General features: G+C 41.1%; 1 protein-coding gene across 6 annotated transcripts in view; it reads left to right on the top strand.

Moving 5' to 3' along the window:
- The window catches only part of LOC117562235 (peroxisomal succinyl-coenzyme A thioesterase-like), a 54,589-nt gene extending 39,375 nt beyond the window's left edge, over positions 1–15,214 (top strand). For 5 of the 6 annotated variants that reach the window (XM_034240094.1, XM_034240093.1, XM_034240091.1 and 2 more), the window contains 3 exons: positions 4,821–4,901; positions 13,700–13,844; positions 14,377–15,214. In XM_034240094.1, the coding sequence (XP_034095985.1) occupies positions 4,821–4,901; positions 13,700–13,844; positions 14,377–14,510 (360 nt within the window). In that variant the 3' untranslated portion in view covers positions 14,511–15,214. The remainder of the gene's footprint in view (positions 1–4,820; positions 4,902–13,699; positions 13,845–14,376) is intronic. The other variant, XM_034240095.1, reaches the window with a different exon arrangement.
- Positions 15,215–15,268: the final 54 nt, after the last annotated feature.

Raw genomic sequence — 15,268 nt, 5'->3', positions numbered from 1 at the left:
CAGTATGTAGTGTCTCTACTTTAAAGAGTCCTCTCCTGCTGATGTTCAGGTGTATATCAGTATGTATTGTCTCTACTTTAAAGAGTCCTCTCCTGCTGATGTTCAGGTGTATATCAGTATGTAGTGTCTCTACTTTAAAGAGTCCTCTCCTGCTGATGATCAGGTGTATATCAGTATGTAGTGTCTCTACTTTAAAGAGTCCTCTCCTGCTGATGTTCAGGTGTATATCAGTATGTAGTGTCTCTACTTTAAAGAGTCCTCTCCTGCTGATGTTCAGGTATATATCAGTGTGTAGTGTCTCTACTTTAAAGAGTCCTCTCCTGCTGATGTCCAGGTGTATATCAGTATGTATTGTCTCTACTTTAAAGAGTCCTCTCCTGCTGATGTTCAGATGTATATCAGTATGTATTGTCTCTACTTTAAAGAGTCCTCTCCTGCTGATGTTCAGGTGTATATCAGTATGTATTGTCTCTACTTTAAAGAGTCATCTCCTGCTGATGTTCAGATGTATATCAGTATGTAGTGTCTCTACTTTAAAGAGTCCTCTCCTGCTGATGTTCAGGTGTATATCAGTATGTAGTGTCTCTACTTTAAAGAGTCCTCTCCAGCTGATCTTCAGGTGTATATCCGTATGTAGTGTCTCTACTTTAAAGAGTCCTCTCCTGCTGATGTTCAGGTGTATATCAGTATGTAGTGTCTATACTTTAAAGAGTCCTCTCCTGCTGATGTTCAGGTGTATATCAGTATGTAGTGTCTCTACTTTAAAGAGTCCTCTCCAGCTGATGTTCAGGTGTATATCAGTATGTAGTGTCTCTACTTTAAAGAGTCCTCTCCTGCTGATGTTCAGGTGTATATCAGTATGTAGTGTCTCTACTTTAAAGAGTCCTCTCCTGCTGATGTTCAGGTGTATATCAGTATGTAGTGTCTCTACTTTAAAGAGTCCTCTCCTGCTGATGTTCAGGTGTATATCAGTATGTAGTGTCTCTACTTTAAAGAGTCCTCTCCAGCTGATGTTCAGGTGTATATCAGTATGTAGTGTCTCTACTTTAAAGAGTCCTCTCCTGCTGATGTTCAGGTGTATATCAGTATGTAGTGTCTCTACTTTAAAGAGTCCTTTCCTGCTGATGTTCAGGTGTATATCAGTATGTAGTGTCTCTACTTTAAAGAGTCCTCTCCCCCTGATGTTCAGGTGTATATCAGTATGTAGTGTCTCTACTTTAAAGAGTCCTCTCCTGCTGATGTTCAGGTGTATATCAGTATGTATTGTCTCTACTTTAAAGAGTCCTCTCCTGCTGATGTTCAGGTATATATCAGTGTGTAGTGTCTCTACTTTAAAGAGTCCTCTCCTGCTGATGTTCAGGTGTATATCAGTATGTATTGTCTCTACTTTAAAGAGTCCTCTCCTGCTGATGTTCAGGTGTATATCAGTATGTATTGTCTCTACTTTAAAGAGTCCTCTCCTGCTGATGTTCAGGTGTATATCAGTATGTATTGTCTCTACTTTAAAGAGTCCTCTCCTGCTGATGTTCAGGTGTATATCAGTATGTATTGTCTCTACTTTAAAGAGTCCTCTCCTGCTGATGTTCAGGTGTATATCAGTATGTAGTGTCTCTACTTTAAAGAGTCCTCTCCTGCTGATGTTCAGGTGTATATCAGTATGTAGTGTCTCTACTTTAAAGAGTCCTCTCCTGCTGATGTTCAGGTGTATATCAGTATGTATTGTCTCTACTTTAAAGAGTCCTCTCCTGCTGATGTTCAGGTATATATCAGTGTGTAGTGTCTCTACTTTAAAGAGTCCTCTCCTGCTGATGTTCAGGTGTATATCAGTATGTATTGTCTCTACTTTAAAGAGTCCTCTCCTGCTGATGTTCAGGTGTATATCAGTATGTATTGTCTCTACTTTAAAGAGTCCTCTCCTGCTGATGTTCAGGTGTATATCAGTATGTATTGTCTCTACTTTAAAGAGTCCTCTCCTGCTGATGTTCAGGTGTATATCAGTATGTATTGTCTCTACTTTAAAGAGTCCTCTCCTGCTGATGTTCAGGTGTATATCAGTATGTAGTGTCTCTACTTTAAAGAGTCCTCTCCTGCTGATGTTCAGGTGTATATCAGTATGTAGTGTCTCTACTTTAAAGAGTCCTCTCCTGCTGATGTTCAGGTGTATATCAGTATGTAGTGTCTCTACTTTAAAGAGTCCTCTCCAGCTGATGTTCAGGTGTATATCAGTATGTAGTGTCTCTACTTTAAAGAGTCCTCTCCTGCTGATGTTCAGGTGTATATCAGTATGTAGTGTCTCTACTTTAAAGAGTCCTCTCCTGCTGATGTTCAGGTGTATATCAGTATGTAGTGTCTCTACTTTAAAGAGTCCTCTCCCCCTGATGTTCAGGTGTATATCAGTATGTAGTGTCTCTACTTTAAAGAGTCCTCTCCTGCTGATGTTCAGGTGTATATCAGTATGTATTGTCTCTACTTTAAAGAGTCCTCTCCTGCTGATGTTCAGGTATATATCAGTGTGTAGTGTCTCTACTTTAAAGAGTCCTCTCCTGCTGATGTTCAGGTGTATATCAGTATGTAGTGTCTCTACTTTAAAGAGTCCTCTCCTGCTGATGTTCAGGTGTATATCAGTATGTATTGTCTCTACTTTAAAGAGTCCTCTCCTGCTGATGTTCAGGTGTATATCAGTATGTAGTGTCTCTACTTTAAAGAGTCCTCTCCTGCTGATGATCAGGTGTATATCAGTATGTAGTGTCTCTACTTTAAAGAGTCCTCTCCTGCTGATGTTCAGGTGTATATCAGTATGTAGTGTCTCTACTTTAAAGAGTCCTCTCCTGCTGATGTTCAGGTATATATCAGTGTGTAGTGTCTCTACTTTAAAGAGTCCTCTCCTGCTGATGTCCAGGTGTATATCAGTATGTAGTGTCTCTACTTTAAAGAGTCCTCTCCTGCTGATGTTCAGGTGTATATCAGTATGTAGTGGCTCTACTTTAAAGAGTCCTCTCCTGCTGATGTTCAGGTGTATATCAGTATGTAGTGTCTCTACTTTAAAGAGTCATCTCCTGCTGATGTTCAGGTGTATATCAGTATGTAGTGTCTCTACTTTAAAGAGTCCTCTCCTGCTGATGTTCAGGTGTATATCAGTATGTAGTGTCTCTACTTTAAAGAGTCCTCTCCTGCTGATGTTCAGGTGTATATCAGTATGTATTGTCTCTACTTTAAAGAGTCCTCTCCTGCTGATGTTCAGGTATATATCAGTGTGTAGTGTCTCTACTTTAAAGAGTCCTCTCCTGCTGATGTTCAGGTGTATATCAGTATGTAGTGTCTCTACTTTAAAGAGTCCTCTCCTGCTGATGTTCAGGTGTATATCAGTATGTATTGTCTCTACTTTAAAGAGTCCTCTCCTGCTGATGTTCAGGTGTATATCAGTATGTAGTGTCTCTACTTTAAAGAGTCCTCTCCTGCTGATGATCAGGTGTATATCAGTATGTAGTGTCTCTACTTTAAAGAGTCCTCTCCTGCTGATGTTCAGGTGTATATCAGTATGTAGTGTCTCTACTTTAAAGAGTCCTCTCCTGCTGATGTTCAGGTATATATCAGTGTGTAGTGTCTCTACTTTAAAGAGTCCTCTCCTGCTGATGTCCAGGTGTATATCAGTATGTAGTGTCTCTACTTTAAAGAGTCCTCTCCTGCTGATGTTCAGGTGTATATCAGTATGTAGTGTCTCTACTTTAAAGAGTCCTCTCCTGCTGATGTTCAGGTATATATCAGTGTGTAGTGTCTCTACTTTAAAGAGTCCTCTCCTGCTGATGTCCAGGTGTATATCAGTATGTAGTGTCTCTACTTTAAAGAGTCCTCTCCTGCTGATGTTCAGGTGTATATCAGTATGTAGTGTCTCTACTTTAAAGAGTCCTCTCCTGCTGATGTTCAGGTGTATATCAGTATGTATGTCTCTACTTTAAAGAGTCCTCTCCTGCTGATGTTCAGGTGTATATCAGTATGTAGTGTCTCTACTTTAAAGAGTCCTTTCCTGCTGATGTTCAGGTGTATATCAGTATGTAGTGTCTCTACTTTAAAGAGTCCTCTCCTGCTGATGTTCAGGTGTATATCAGTATGTAGTGTCTCTACTTTAAAGAGTCCTCTCCTGCTGATGTTCAGGTGTATATCAGTATGTAGTGTCTCTACTTTAAAGAGTCCTCTCCTGCTGATGTTCAGGTGTATATCAGTATTTAGTGTCTCTACTTTAAAGAGTCCTCTCCTGCTGATGTTCAGGTGTATATCAGTATGTAGTGTCTCTACTTTAAAGAGTCCTCTCCTGCTGATGTTCAGGTGTATATCAGTATGTAGTGTCTCTACTTTAAAGAGTCCTCTCCTGCTGATGTTCAGGTGTATATCAGTATGTAGTGTCTCTACTTTAAAGAGTCCTCTCCTGCTGATGTTCAGGTGTATATCAGTATGTATTGTCTCTACTTTAAAGAGTCCTCTCCTGCTGATGTTCAGGTATATATCAGTATGTATTGTCTCTACTGGGACATGTCTCCATGCTTTAATGTTCAAAAAGCTCTTTATATTTCTCATAATGCCTGTGCTGCAGCACCTATGTTCACCCTCTGTCTGAAACCAGAGCCCAGTCTGCTCTGTGGAGTGTGTGGGAAATACACTTTGGGAATGTAGCCTTTGCAGACCATCAACATGCACAAAAACCTTTATAACACCCTACAGGAAAGTGAAAATCCCAGAAAGCACAAAAGGGCTAAAGCTATGTAGATAATGTTATATTTCTATATTTACAATCTGAAACGCTGCTGCTGTTTGTCTCTGAGCAGATGGGACGACTGCAGTGTCCTCTGCTGCTCGTTGTTGGTGAGGACGATCAGAACTGGCCCACCCACGAGTCTGCAATGGACGTGAGTTAATCAACATGACATGAAACACTGAAAACATGGATAACTACATGATACATGAACAACCCATCTTTGTATCCTAGTTGGCTTATTGAATAAAAACACCATATTTGTTTGCCATGTACATTTGATTAAATCTCATTCTGTTTTAAAACACATATATATATTAATGCTGTCAAAATGATCGCGTTAACGGCGGTAATTCATTTTTTGAATTAATTGCGTTAAAATATTTAACGCATTTAACACATGTGTAGAATGGCCCGCCCCATACATCCCACCAGTGGCAGCGCCAGGGTATGGCTGGGGTTACACCCATACCAAGAAATGGCTTAGCCCCACCATGAAAAATTATGTTAAAGGAAGCAAAATAAAGTCCGCCAACTCGCACGGAGTAAATTGCACAGACGTAGACATAGTAAGATTGATTTCAGTAGCCACTTGTCTGGAAATACCGAAGACCAGAAACGGTTTTGAAAACTTTTGTCACGTATTGATCGTCTTCTCACTAGAACATCTTTGATAATGTCTTCTGGCCAATCAGAATCAAGATAACGGCGTGGTGTTGTTGCAGGAAGTCCCGACGGAGAATACTTTTGCTGTAGTACAGGGGTGCACATAACTGGTACGCAGGTTATGTGCGTAATCTGAAATGCGTACCGTCACTTGTGTCACAAAGCGCATTTGCGTACGACAAAGTCGGTCTCCGTGTGCACAGACAGGGCTGCTGTTAACGTCGGTCTCTGTACAACGGAATTGTGCCAAAACTACTCCAACCGGCTGCGGAGGGAGACTCCCCCCCCCCCCTTCACTAGAGAACAGCGCTAAAACAGCTGATCACAACGTTCACATTCTGTGGTCACAAAGTACTCCACTAGCCCCCCCCGTCGACTTTCCTGAAGTACTCCCCCGTTGATATAAATCAACACGTAATGAATTACCCACGGTTTGATGATTGATAGGTGTGTGGGTTGTCTTTCATTTTGACACACAGAAAAATGTTATAATAAACATAGATACTGTTTGTGAAATGGATATATCCGTCTTCTTTCATTTATCTTTCCATTCCCACAACAATACATAAATAAATGGCATATTTTGGACATAGTTTGAATGGTGATTAATCATGATTAAATAATTTTTAAGCTGTGATTAATCTGATTAAATGTAATTTGTAATCATTTGACAGCCCAAGGATCAAACTGGTGTAATAGTTTTTATTCTTTTTTTCCAACCAAATTTAAACCCATTTATTGTTTTCTCTTCTCGGACCAAATGTTTTTTGTTTTGTTATTAAGCTGGCATAATATTTCACTAAAATATTGTTCAAAACAGGGCATTGTGAGCGGACTGAAATATTTGCAGGACTATTTTGTGGACTTGCACGGCTCTATACGTTATCATAGTACTTGCTTTTAATTGCGGGTCATCATTATTATTTAACGTCAACTTTTTGCAGTCTAAAATGCATATTAATTGTAAGGGAAACTTCTGCAGCAATGGAGAGTCAGGACTCAGATGCCCCTTTCACACCAGCGCTTTTTCAGCTCCGGCTCGGAGCTGGAGCCTGAAAAGCGCCGGTTTTTCCTGTTCACACCGCAGCGGCGCCGGCTCTTAGCTCCGGAATCCGGTTCACTTCCAGCTCCAAAAAATTGTCTCTCGCCAAAAAAAATTGTCTCTCGCGCCCCCCCCAGGGGGGGCGCGAGAGACCAGGAGGAAAAATGGTTATATATATAAAAAAAAAAAAAGATTTAAAAAAAAAAAAAAAGATTTAAAAAAAAAAAAAAAAGATTTAAAAAAAAAAAAAATAAATCATTACAAAAATTATTGATTCAAAAATAATATGATGCAGTACAGTACTATTACGTCTGGGTCTCTGTGTATCATTAAAGCTCGGCTCCGTGTGTGTGGAACGAGCCATTTTGTGTGCGCGAGAGAGAGCGCACTGGTACCGGAGATCGTTGTTGTTAGCTTCTGGTACTATCGAGCTACGCTAACGGATATAAGGAGTTTGTTCAACAACAAAGTGGAGGAGAGTCAGACTGAGAGACTCAATGAGCTAAAGGACTCTCTCAGTGTTATCTCAGTGGGTCTCAAATTGTTGGTCACCATTAATGTAAACAATTATTTCTGAGGCACACGTTTATATGACCATTATAGTTATAAAAAAACAAGAGAATAAATGAAAAACAGGTATGAAATACTATATGACAGTAAAACAAGAATAGAGTTTAAAAGGGTGATTTGTAAAATATCCATAAAGAAAAAGTAAATCTGTTTACAGTTCTGTTTCATATGGGTGTTGAGAGAGGTATCCATAGATCTCTTCATGTTGCTCTCAAAGTGCACCAGATTGATGCTTTTAACTTCAATATTTAAAAATAAATCTTCCCGGGGGAGCATGCCCCCCTATGTGAAGTCCACACACCACCTACAAAAATAGCACTTTACCCCTGCTTACACCTATATGCCGTGAGCTGATTATCGAGCCAATTGTGACAGTCGCGGGTACACTGTGTGTATGCGTGGGGATTGTTGCAGTAGAACATTCCACTGTAGCGCCCGGTACATTAATGGGAAACCCTAAATGTTTGAGCACCCTCTATGAAATGTCAAGCTACCGCACAGCAGCCCCAAAATAAATCTCTGGCGCCGCCACTGAGCCTGACTATTTGTGTTGGGGGGGCCCGACTTTTTTTTTTCTCCAAAGGGGGGGCCTGACAGAAAAAGTTTGAGAACCACTGGTCTAGAGGCAAGAGCTTCGGAGCTAAGAGGTAGCGTCGCTTACGTCTCTCTTACGTCGAGGCTGCAGGAAACTAAACCCACCTCCCCTGAACATGGGTCGACTGTCATGCCTGCCTACAAGCAGTAGTGCTTATAAACACACTTTAGAAAGTCAGGCAACACTAACCAGGCTTCGTGTGATTCTGTTTATTTGTACCTTACTTTGACCATCCGTTCACTGTTATTGATCATTGTGGAGAGAGGCAGACGTTTTGTTTTATAGCAGCTATCGGATGGAATCAATACATGGGCTGCACAGGTTGTCGTGTCCGACTATCACAAGTAGAATCATTATAAAAATACGCCGGTAAAATGTGCCTGTAGAAAACAGTTTATGCCACAATAGGATAGCAATAGCAAGTAGTCAGTTTAGCTTCGGTTGCTATGCTAACATCACCCATTTTATACCAGAGAAACTTTCATAACAGCGTTGTGATACCAAACAGCGTCAATTCAGACTGACACACATTCACTTAGGCTAAGGGGAACTGGGGATATGTATCAGCTGCTTGTGTGAGTCGGACAGTGAATACTTTAGAGCGGCCGCAGCAGTGTGAGCTAACCGGGAGCTAACGGAGGAGAATAAACTCCCGTGGAAGAGCAGCCAGCACTGCAGCGGTCGGTAAATGCTGCAGAAACACATTAATAAACAATGAACCACGGCACTCTGGAGAAAAGCATAAGATTGGAGAAGTCGTTATTCAATTTAATCTGGCTTCGTGTGATTAAAAGCAACACGATCATCGACCCGACGCAGTTGTTGTTGTTGTTGTGAGCGCCGTAATGCCGTTGGGGAGCAAATCAGCGATGTAAACGGTGACGTCATGACGCAGCAGCGGCAGCACCAGTCGGGTGCTGGGCGGTGTGAACAGAGCGGGAGCAGAAAAGGGAAACCGGAGCTGAACCAGAAAAGCTCCCGCTCGGAGTGAGAAAGGGAAAAGCGCTGGTGTGAAAGCCGCAAGAGAGACACGAGGAGAGTTGGAGCTTTGATGTCAAACAATGATAGTTTATTACAAGTCAACGGCCGGAGAATTTATATCACAAGTCACAGCAGCAAAAGGTTCTGACTGCACGGGTGGGTTGTCATGTCAATTCTGACCAGCATATCTCTCGATAGACCTTTTAACTAGTTTACAGAGAGTTAATCAGCTTTTGGGGGAGGCGTAAACATCTGTGGAGCTACAGGAGATATCCCCCAACTCTGGAGCTTAGAAGCTAGCGTTCTCACACTCTCAAAACCTCCCTATGCCCTGTAGGTCAAGCTGTAAAACCTAGTATCAACATACAATTGCATTATCACATTCCTTACGGAAGATAAGGAGCAGGGCTGATCGTAAATGTAAACACACAGTAAATGTTAAATATCTTAGGAGTAAGGAAGAATTATTATTTGACACTTACGGAGCGTCCACACAGCAGCGTGCGTTGACGCTTGGAGGTGGGCGTATCTGAAGCTTGGGGATTTTTTGCGAGCAACACGACCAACAACCAATCACCTGAATCTCCCGCCCCCGACATACAAAGCAATAGCAAAGTTAAAACGAAGTAAACTGGATATAAAATCCCCAAACAGGCGAAAACCTACCAGTTTCACCCACTGTCTCTGCCACCTCCCTCCATGCCTCGCTCCTCCGGTTTGTATCCCGGTAGATGAACAGAGACTGATCATACAGCACCGGGTGATTCACTACCGCTATAATGAATTTTCCCTCCATTTTTTGGAATATGAGGAAATTACCTGCGTACACGCGGTTTGATTGGCTAGCGATTGTACTGGCAGATTTGCATAAACGGGATTTCATTGGCTGACGCCTCCGTCGAGGCGTCAAAAGTTGAACATTGCTCAACTTTTGACGCCAGCTAAGCGAGCAACGCTCCACGTCGCTTCCCAAAATGCAGTTCGGCTAAAAGTGACGTCACCCCATTCAAAGTGAATGGGCAGAAGCGTTGGAAGCTTCAACACACGCCGCTGTGTGGACGGGCCGTTACACTGTGTGTGATTGGTGGATTTGTGTGTCAGTCAAGGACATCTCGGCCGGCCGGCAGCCATGTCGGTCTGAAATGACCAATGGACACTCTAGATATCTAAGGACCTACCCACCAATAAAAAAACATATAACAGGTGTCTCCCATCAGTTTCAGTCTTTTTTTTCAGTTTTTTTTTTTCCAGTCACACAGACCCCCCACACACACAGACCACAGACACACAGACCTCCCCAACACACACACACCCCCCACACACAGACCACAGACCCCCCACACACACAGACACACAGACCCCCCACACACACAGACCACAGAGACACACACCCCACACACACAGACCCCCCCCCCCAACACACACACACACAGACCCCACACACAGACCACAGACACACAGACCCCCCACACACCCAGACCCCCCCAACACACACACACACACACACACACACACACACACACACACACACACACACACACACACACACACACACCACACACACACACACACACACACACACACACATACACACACAAACACAGGTCAGACAGCTGGACAGAATCAGGAAATCGGTAGGATAATACATGATGGTTCTGATCTCTTGCGGGTACTACGGGACGCTTTTTATCCACGGAGCGACCTCCAGACCTGGTGGACTACATTGACTTTTTTCTTTTTGTTCAGTCCTTAGGAGGACTTTCCCCTCTATGGTGATGGAGAGAGAGATGAGTTGGAACTGGAGCTAACAAAAACTGATATATCAGTCCCCGTTTGTTGTGACAACAATCTCTCACCGGGCCAGAAAGCAGACGTTTTTTTTTGTTGCAAAGGCAGTTTTCCGATATTTGACTCCGCCCCGGGCAACACAATGCGTTCACTCCACTATCAGCTGCATGAACACAAGAGGAAAAGTGTTCAGGAAGAGCTTCAAGCCAATCAAGGAGGGAGAGGAGTGCTTAGGGACCGTCTACAAACTGCAACGGGGTTTTGCGAGATCTCGCAAAGGGGTTTTGCGAGATCTCGCAAAACATATATATATATATTTTTAATAATTTTTTTTTTCTTCTCCATGTTCCCTAGGGGGCTCCGTATTATTTGACACTTAGGAAGAGAGAAGAAATATTCTCTAACAGTCTTCTCTTTTTATCATCTTTGATAACCTGAAAACATTAGTCTAATAATAATTTGGTCAATACCTAAATCAATAGGTGTCAGATCAGATTTGAATGTGGTCTCACCTTACATCAATTACATCACAAAGTAGAATAAGACTGAAACATTCAACCACAATGATTGATACAGACAATCACAATAGAAAATCATCTCTCATCAATGTTTGGATCATCTGTTGTCAAAAGCACAATAATGAACACACATAAAACACAGACGCATAATAGCAAAAACATCTATTTCAAAATAATACGTTTTAACAATGAACCATTAGTTGATCTCACTTATCAAACTATAAAATCAAAACTAGCTTGCCGTTTAAAGATTTACTTCAAGGCAATCACTAGTCAAAAGCATTTTAAACTCAGTACCATAAGAGATCCAGCTAAGGTATACACTTCACAGTTGTGATTTGATCAATCTGTAATCTGCAAAATTGCAGTGTCTTCAATTTAGGATTACTTTACGTTTACTTCATTACATATTAAATCAAAAGACTATGTTATGATAACATAATTACATTACTTCAACTATCAATCATTATGTCATTTCAAAATCTGAAGGGAAAATTAAACAATTCTCAAAATGTTTAACAATCTGAAAAGGAAAAGTTAGGCAAATATTCAAAGACTTTTGTAAAAACCTGGAAAGGAAGGTTTAAATGTTTAAAACTTGAACCATCATTTTAGGTCTGTCTGTGCATGGGTAATACGTTGAAGAGTAGTGTTGTTAAGCCTGATTGCTGGACAATTAAGGATAGTAACATTATCTGTTATAATATTAGAAATATCTTATTGTTCAATACCTTTATAATCTGAAAATATCAATTAATTTATTTTGTTTAGTGTGAAAGTGTAATCTGATCTGACAAAATATATTTATCACCACTATTTAACACATGTCTGTTCATCGGAAATATAAAAACAATCATTAATTGTACATCTGTAAACATCTGGTCATTCAATTCAAATGTTATCTTTGTACGAGGGCTGGAAAAACATGTCCTCCTGACTCGTTCTCCTCCTCTCTTTATGACACAGAATGTCTGGTGTGTAAAGGCATCCTGATACTGTATAGATTAGCACTGAGGTGCTGATTGGCTCAAAACTCTTCTTCATCAGAGCGCCATATTTCAACCCCCCCAATTGCTCTGCTTTTGTGTGGCTCATTCAGTGAGCACTTTATGATCTCCCAGTGAAATGGAGGCTCATCTGCCTGCATTCCTTCTGCTATCTGCTTGAGAGCAGTGCAACTGCCTATTCCAAGTGGCACATCCAGATGCCCCCCCCCCGTGATGGGAGAGGTTACGAAGACATCTGCTCCTCCAGGAAACATGGAACCTTGTATTATAGAAGCCTCTGAAGCCCTCGCTCGTCCTGCAGGGTTGTCTGCTTGAGCCCACCGAGCAGAAAGATGAAGAAGCATCCCATCTCATCAGAAAGTTGAAGATTAGAATCCTCTCATCTCGAACGACCTCGTGCCTCCTTGCCCGTGGCTGGGGTGCTCTCTGCAGCCGGAGAGTGTGATCCTCTCTCTCTGACCCTTGGCCTTCAGAGCTGTCCTAGTTATTGGGTTAACACTTGATAGGGATGTTTTCCTGAGTGCAGACAACTCAAGGTAATGGATTATCACATTATCATTCAATTACAAAAATAGGATAGGCCCCTCAGAATTATTTGGGAGCCTTCCTGACACATGCACATGCATAAATGTAAGGTTTGTGTTAGTCATTTAACATGCAAGAATCATATACTCATCAGTCCAAAGCAGAGAAATGTTATTTTAAGTTAAAGGTGAGCTCGTCCCTGTGGATATAACCCCTTCTCAATGATTCTAAATGTTATATTAATTCACCATTTACCGTTTGATAAAAGATTAGTTTATCAGAAATACATTTGAAATAAATGTTCCAATATGAAATCAATTACTCAATATAATTGACTCTCCCCTCCCTTTTCTTACATATGTCACATATGTAATAACAACGTAGGAGTCTAGTTAAACATGGTATCGTCTATAAGCTATTAATCGAGAAAACTCAGTATCAGTATGCAACTCGCAAATATCTCTTCTCTCTTTCCTATCCCTTTCTTCCCTCTTCTCTCTATTCTCTCTTCCACATCTCTCTCTTCTCTCTTCCTCATCCCTCTCTCTTCCTAATCTCTCTCTCATCCTCATCTCCCTCTTTCCTCACTTCCCCATCTCTTTCTTCTCTCACTTCCCCATCTCTTTCTCTTCTCACTTCCCCAACAAAACATGGATAACTACATGATACATGAACAACCCATCTTTGTATCCTAGTTGGCTTATTGAATAACAACACCATATTTGTTTGCCATGTACATTTGATTAAATCTCATTCTGTTTTAAAACACATATATATGTATATCAAGGATCAAACTGGTGTAATAGTTTTTATTCTTTTTTTCCAACCAAATTTAAACCTATTTAAGTTTTTCTCTTCTCGGACCAAATGTTTTTTGTTTTGTTATTAAGCTGGCGTAATATTTCACTAAGATCTCGTTCAAAACAGGGCATTGTGAGCAGACTGAAATATTTGCAGGACAATTTTGTGGACTTGCACGGCTCTATACGTTATCATAGTACTGGCTTTTAATTACGGGTCATCATTATTATTTAACAGTGAGCACATGCAACTTTTTGCAGTCTAAAATGCATATTAATGACTTTTGTATTTAGTTGAAGCTTATCATTATATTATTGATGGTCATTGGAGGCAGTGTGGCCCGAGATATACAGTTAAGAGATGATGGCAACAGAAACAATAGAAGAAGTAAAAAAAAAAAGGTTGTGAGATGATCTAAGACATATGAGATTATTATGTGTTTAACTTCCTGTTTTGCAGGTGAAAGAGATGATGGACCAGGCGGGGAACAGCCACCTTCTGACTGTCCTCTCCTATAAGAACGCCGGTCACCTGATCGAACCTCCATTCATGCCATTCGCCCGAGCCAGCACCTTCAAAACGATCACTAACCCACCAACCAAGGGTAGGATATGATAATACTTGAATGGTCAGATCAAGTCTGAAATGTGACTTGCATCACAGCAGCTCCATGTGTAACATCAACAGACACATATCAAGACACAATGCATGAAAGCACAATCAGTGAGAGAAAACATGCTCAAAGACCCTTCAGCGTGCATTTGATCTGGCTCTGTATTTACTGAGAGGATCGACTGGAGCACAAAGGATGCTTCAGTCTGACTTTATTGAATTGTGGGACCCTGTATCTCCCATTAGATGGTAGCAGTTCATATGCTCTGTTCAGAACATGGTTTGTGTCTGAGATGATGTTGTTGGACAGCCTTATTAAGTTGTTATGAAAGGCTGAGTCGTAGAGTCTCTGACAGGTTTGAGCATATTTTTAACAAGTGGAGCTGTTTTGATTTTAAAGCTGTTGACTAACACTTGTACCAGGTAATATTGCAGTACTGTATTTCTCAGTTAATCAAAGTTAGGGTGCTTACATTTAGGACATTGAGTTTTGACTGCTATAGTTTGGCTTGTTGTCTTCGCAGTGATGGTTCTGTGGGGCGGAGAGCTGGTGGCACATTCTCGCGCTCAGGAAGACGCCTGGAGGAAGACGCTGGTCTTTCTGAGGGAGAATCTGTACGGCGGCATGAAACATGGTGCTTCATTTTCCAACTTGTAACCAAGACCATCCATCCATCTTATCCTACTCATAGGTGGTCGGGTCGCGGGGGTAGCAGTTCCAGCAGAGAGCCCCAAACTTCCCTTTCCCTGTAACCAAGACAACAACTAATAATCACACTAACTGGGACTTCTGGCGCCTTGGATTCAGGAAGTACCAGTCCGCTCTATTTTTTAACTCATGCTTAATCATGATGGGGGGAATTCATGTTTTTCTTACAGCAAAACACAGCTCATATATCTCAGTCACCGTGGTGGCCATAGAAACAGACTCCATGCCTGCATTTGTTTTTCATGCCAGAAAAGTGACCTTTAATTGTAATTATTATTCTTTATAATCAAGTTGATTACAGCTTACTGGTTGAATCAGTACAATGTATTAATAACTTGTGGTAATATTTAAGTTTATTTATATAGCCAGTGGGTGATTTTAGGGTGGATTCCATCACCCTTGTTCAAATAGAGTCCAAAATACAACCTCCATTATAGAGAGAGTAGGGGCAGAGGGGGACTCTAGTTTAATATATGTTAATCTACCTGACTCATTAATCCTCTCTGACATTTTAATTTACTGTTTTGCATGAACACGTCGTAAAATCCAGATAATGATTAGCCATTGTTGGAATTTCTGTATTTTCGAGAAGTTATTTTCTGTTTTGCCTCGTTCGGACCAAGAGTAAAATAAAAATATTTTCTGTTTTAAAATTCCTGTCTCCTGCATTTTGGTCCACCCTCTTGTCACGACCTTCGTCCTCCTAC

This window comes from Gymnodraco acuticeps, unplaced genomic scaffold (genome assembly GCF_902827175.1).
Source record: "Gymnodraco acuticeps unplaced genomic scaffold, fGymAcu1.1, whole genome shotgun sequence".
NCBI classification, from domain to species: Eukaryota; Metazoa; Chordata; class Actinopteri; order Perciformes; family Bathydraconidae; genus Gymnodraco; species Gymnodraco acuticeps.
This window is presented reverse-complemented; position numbering and strand designations above follow the sequence as displayed.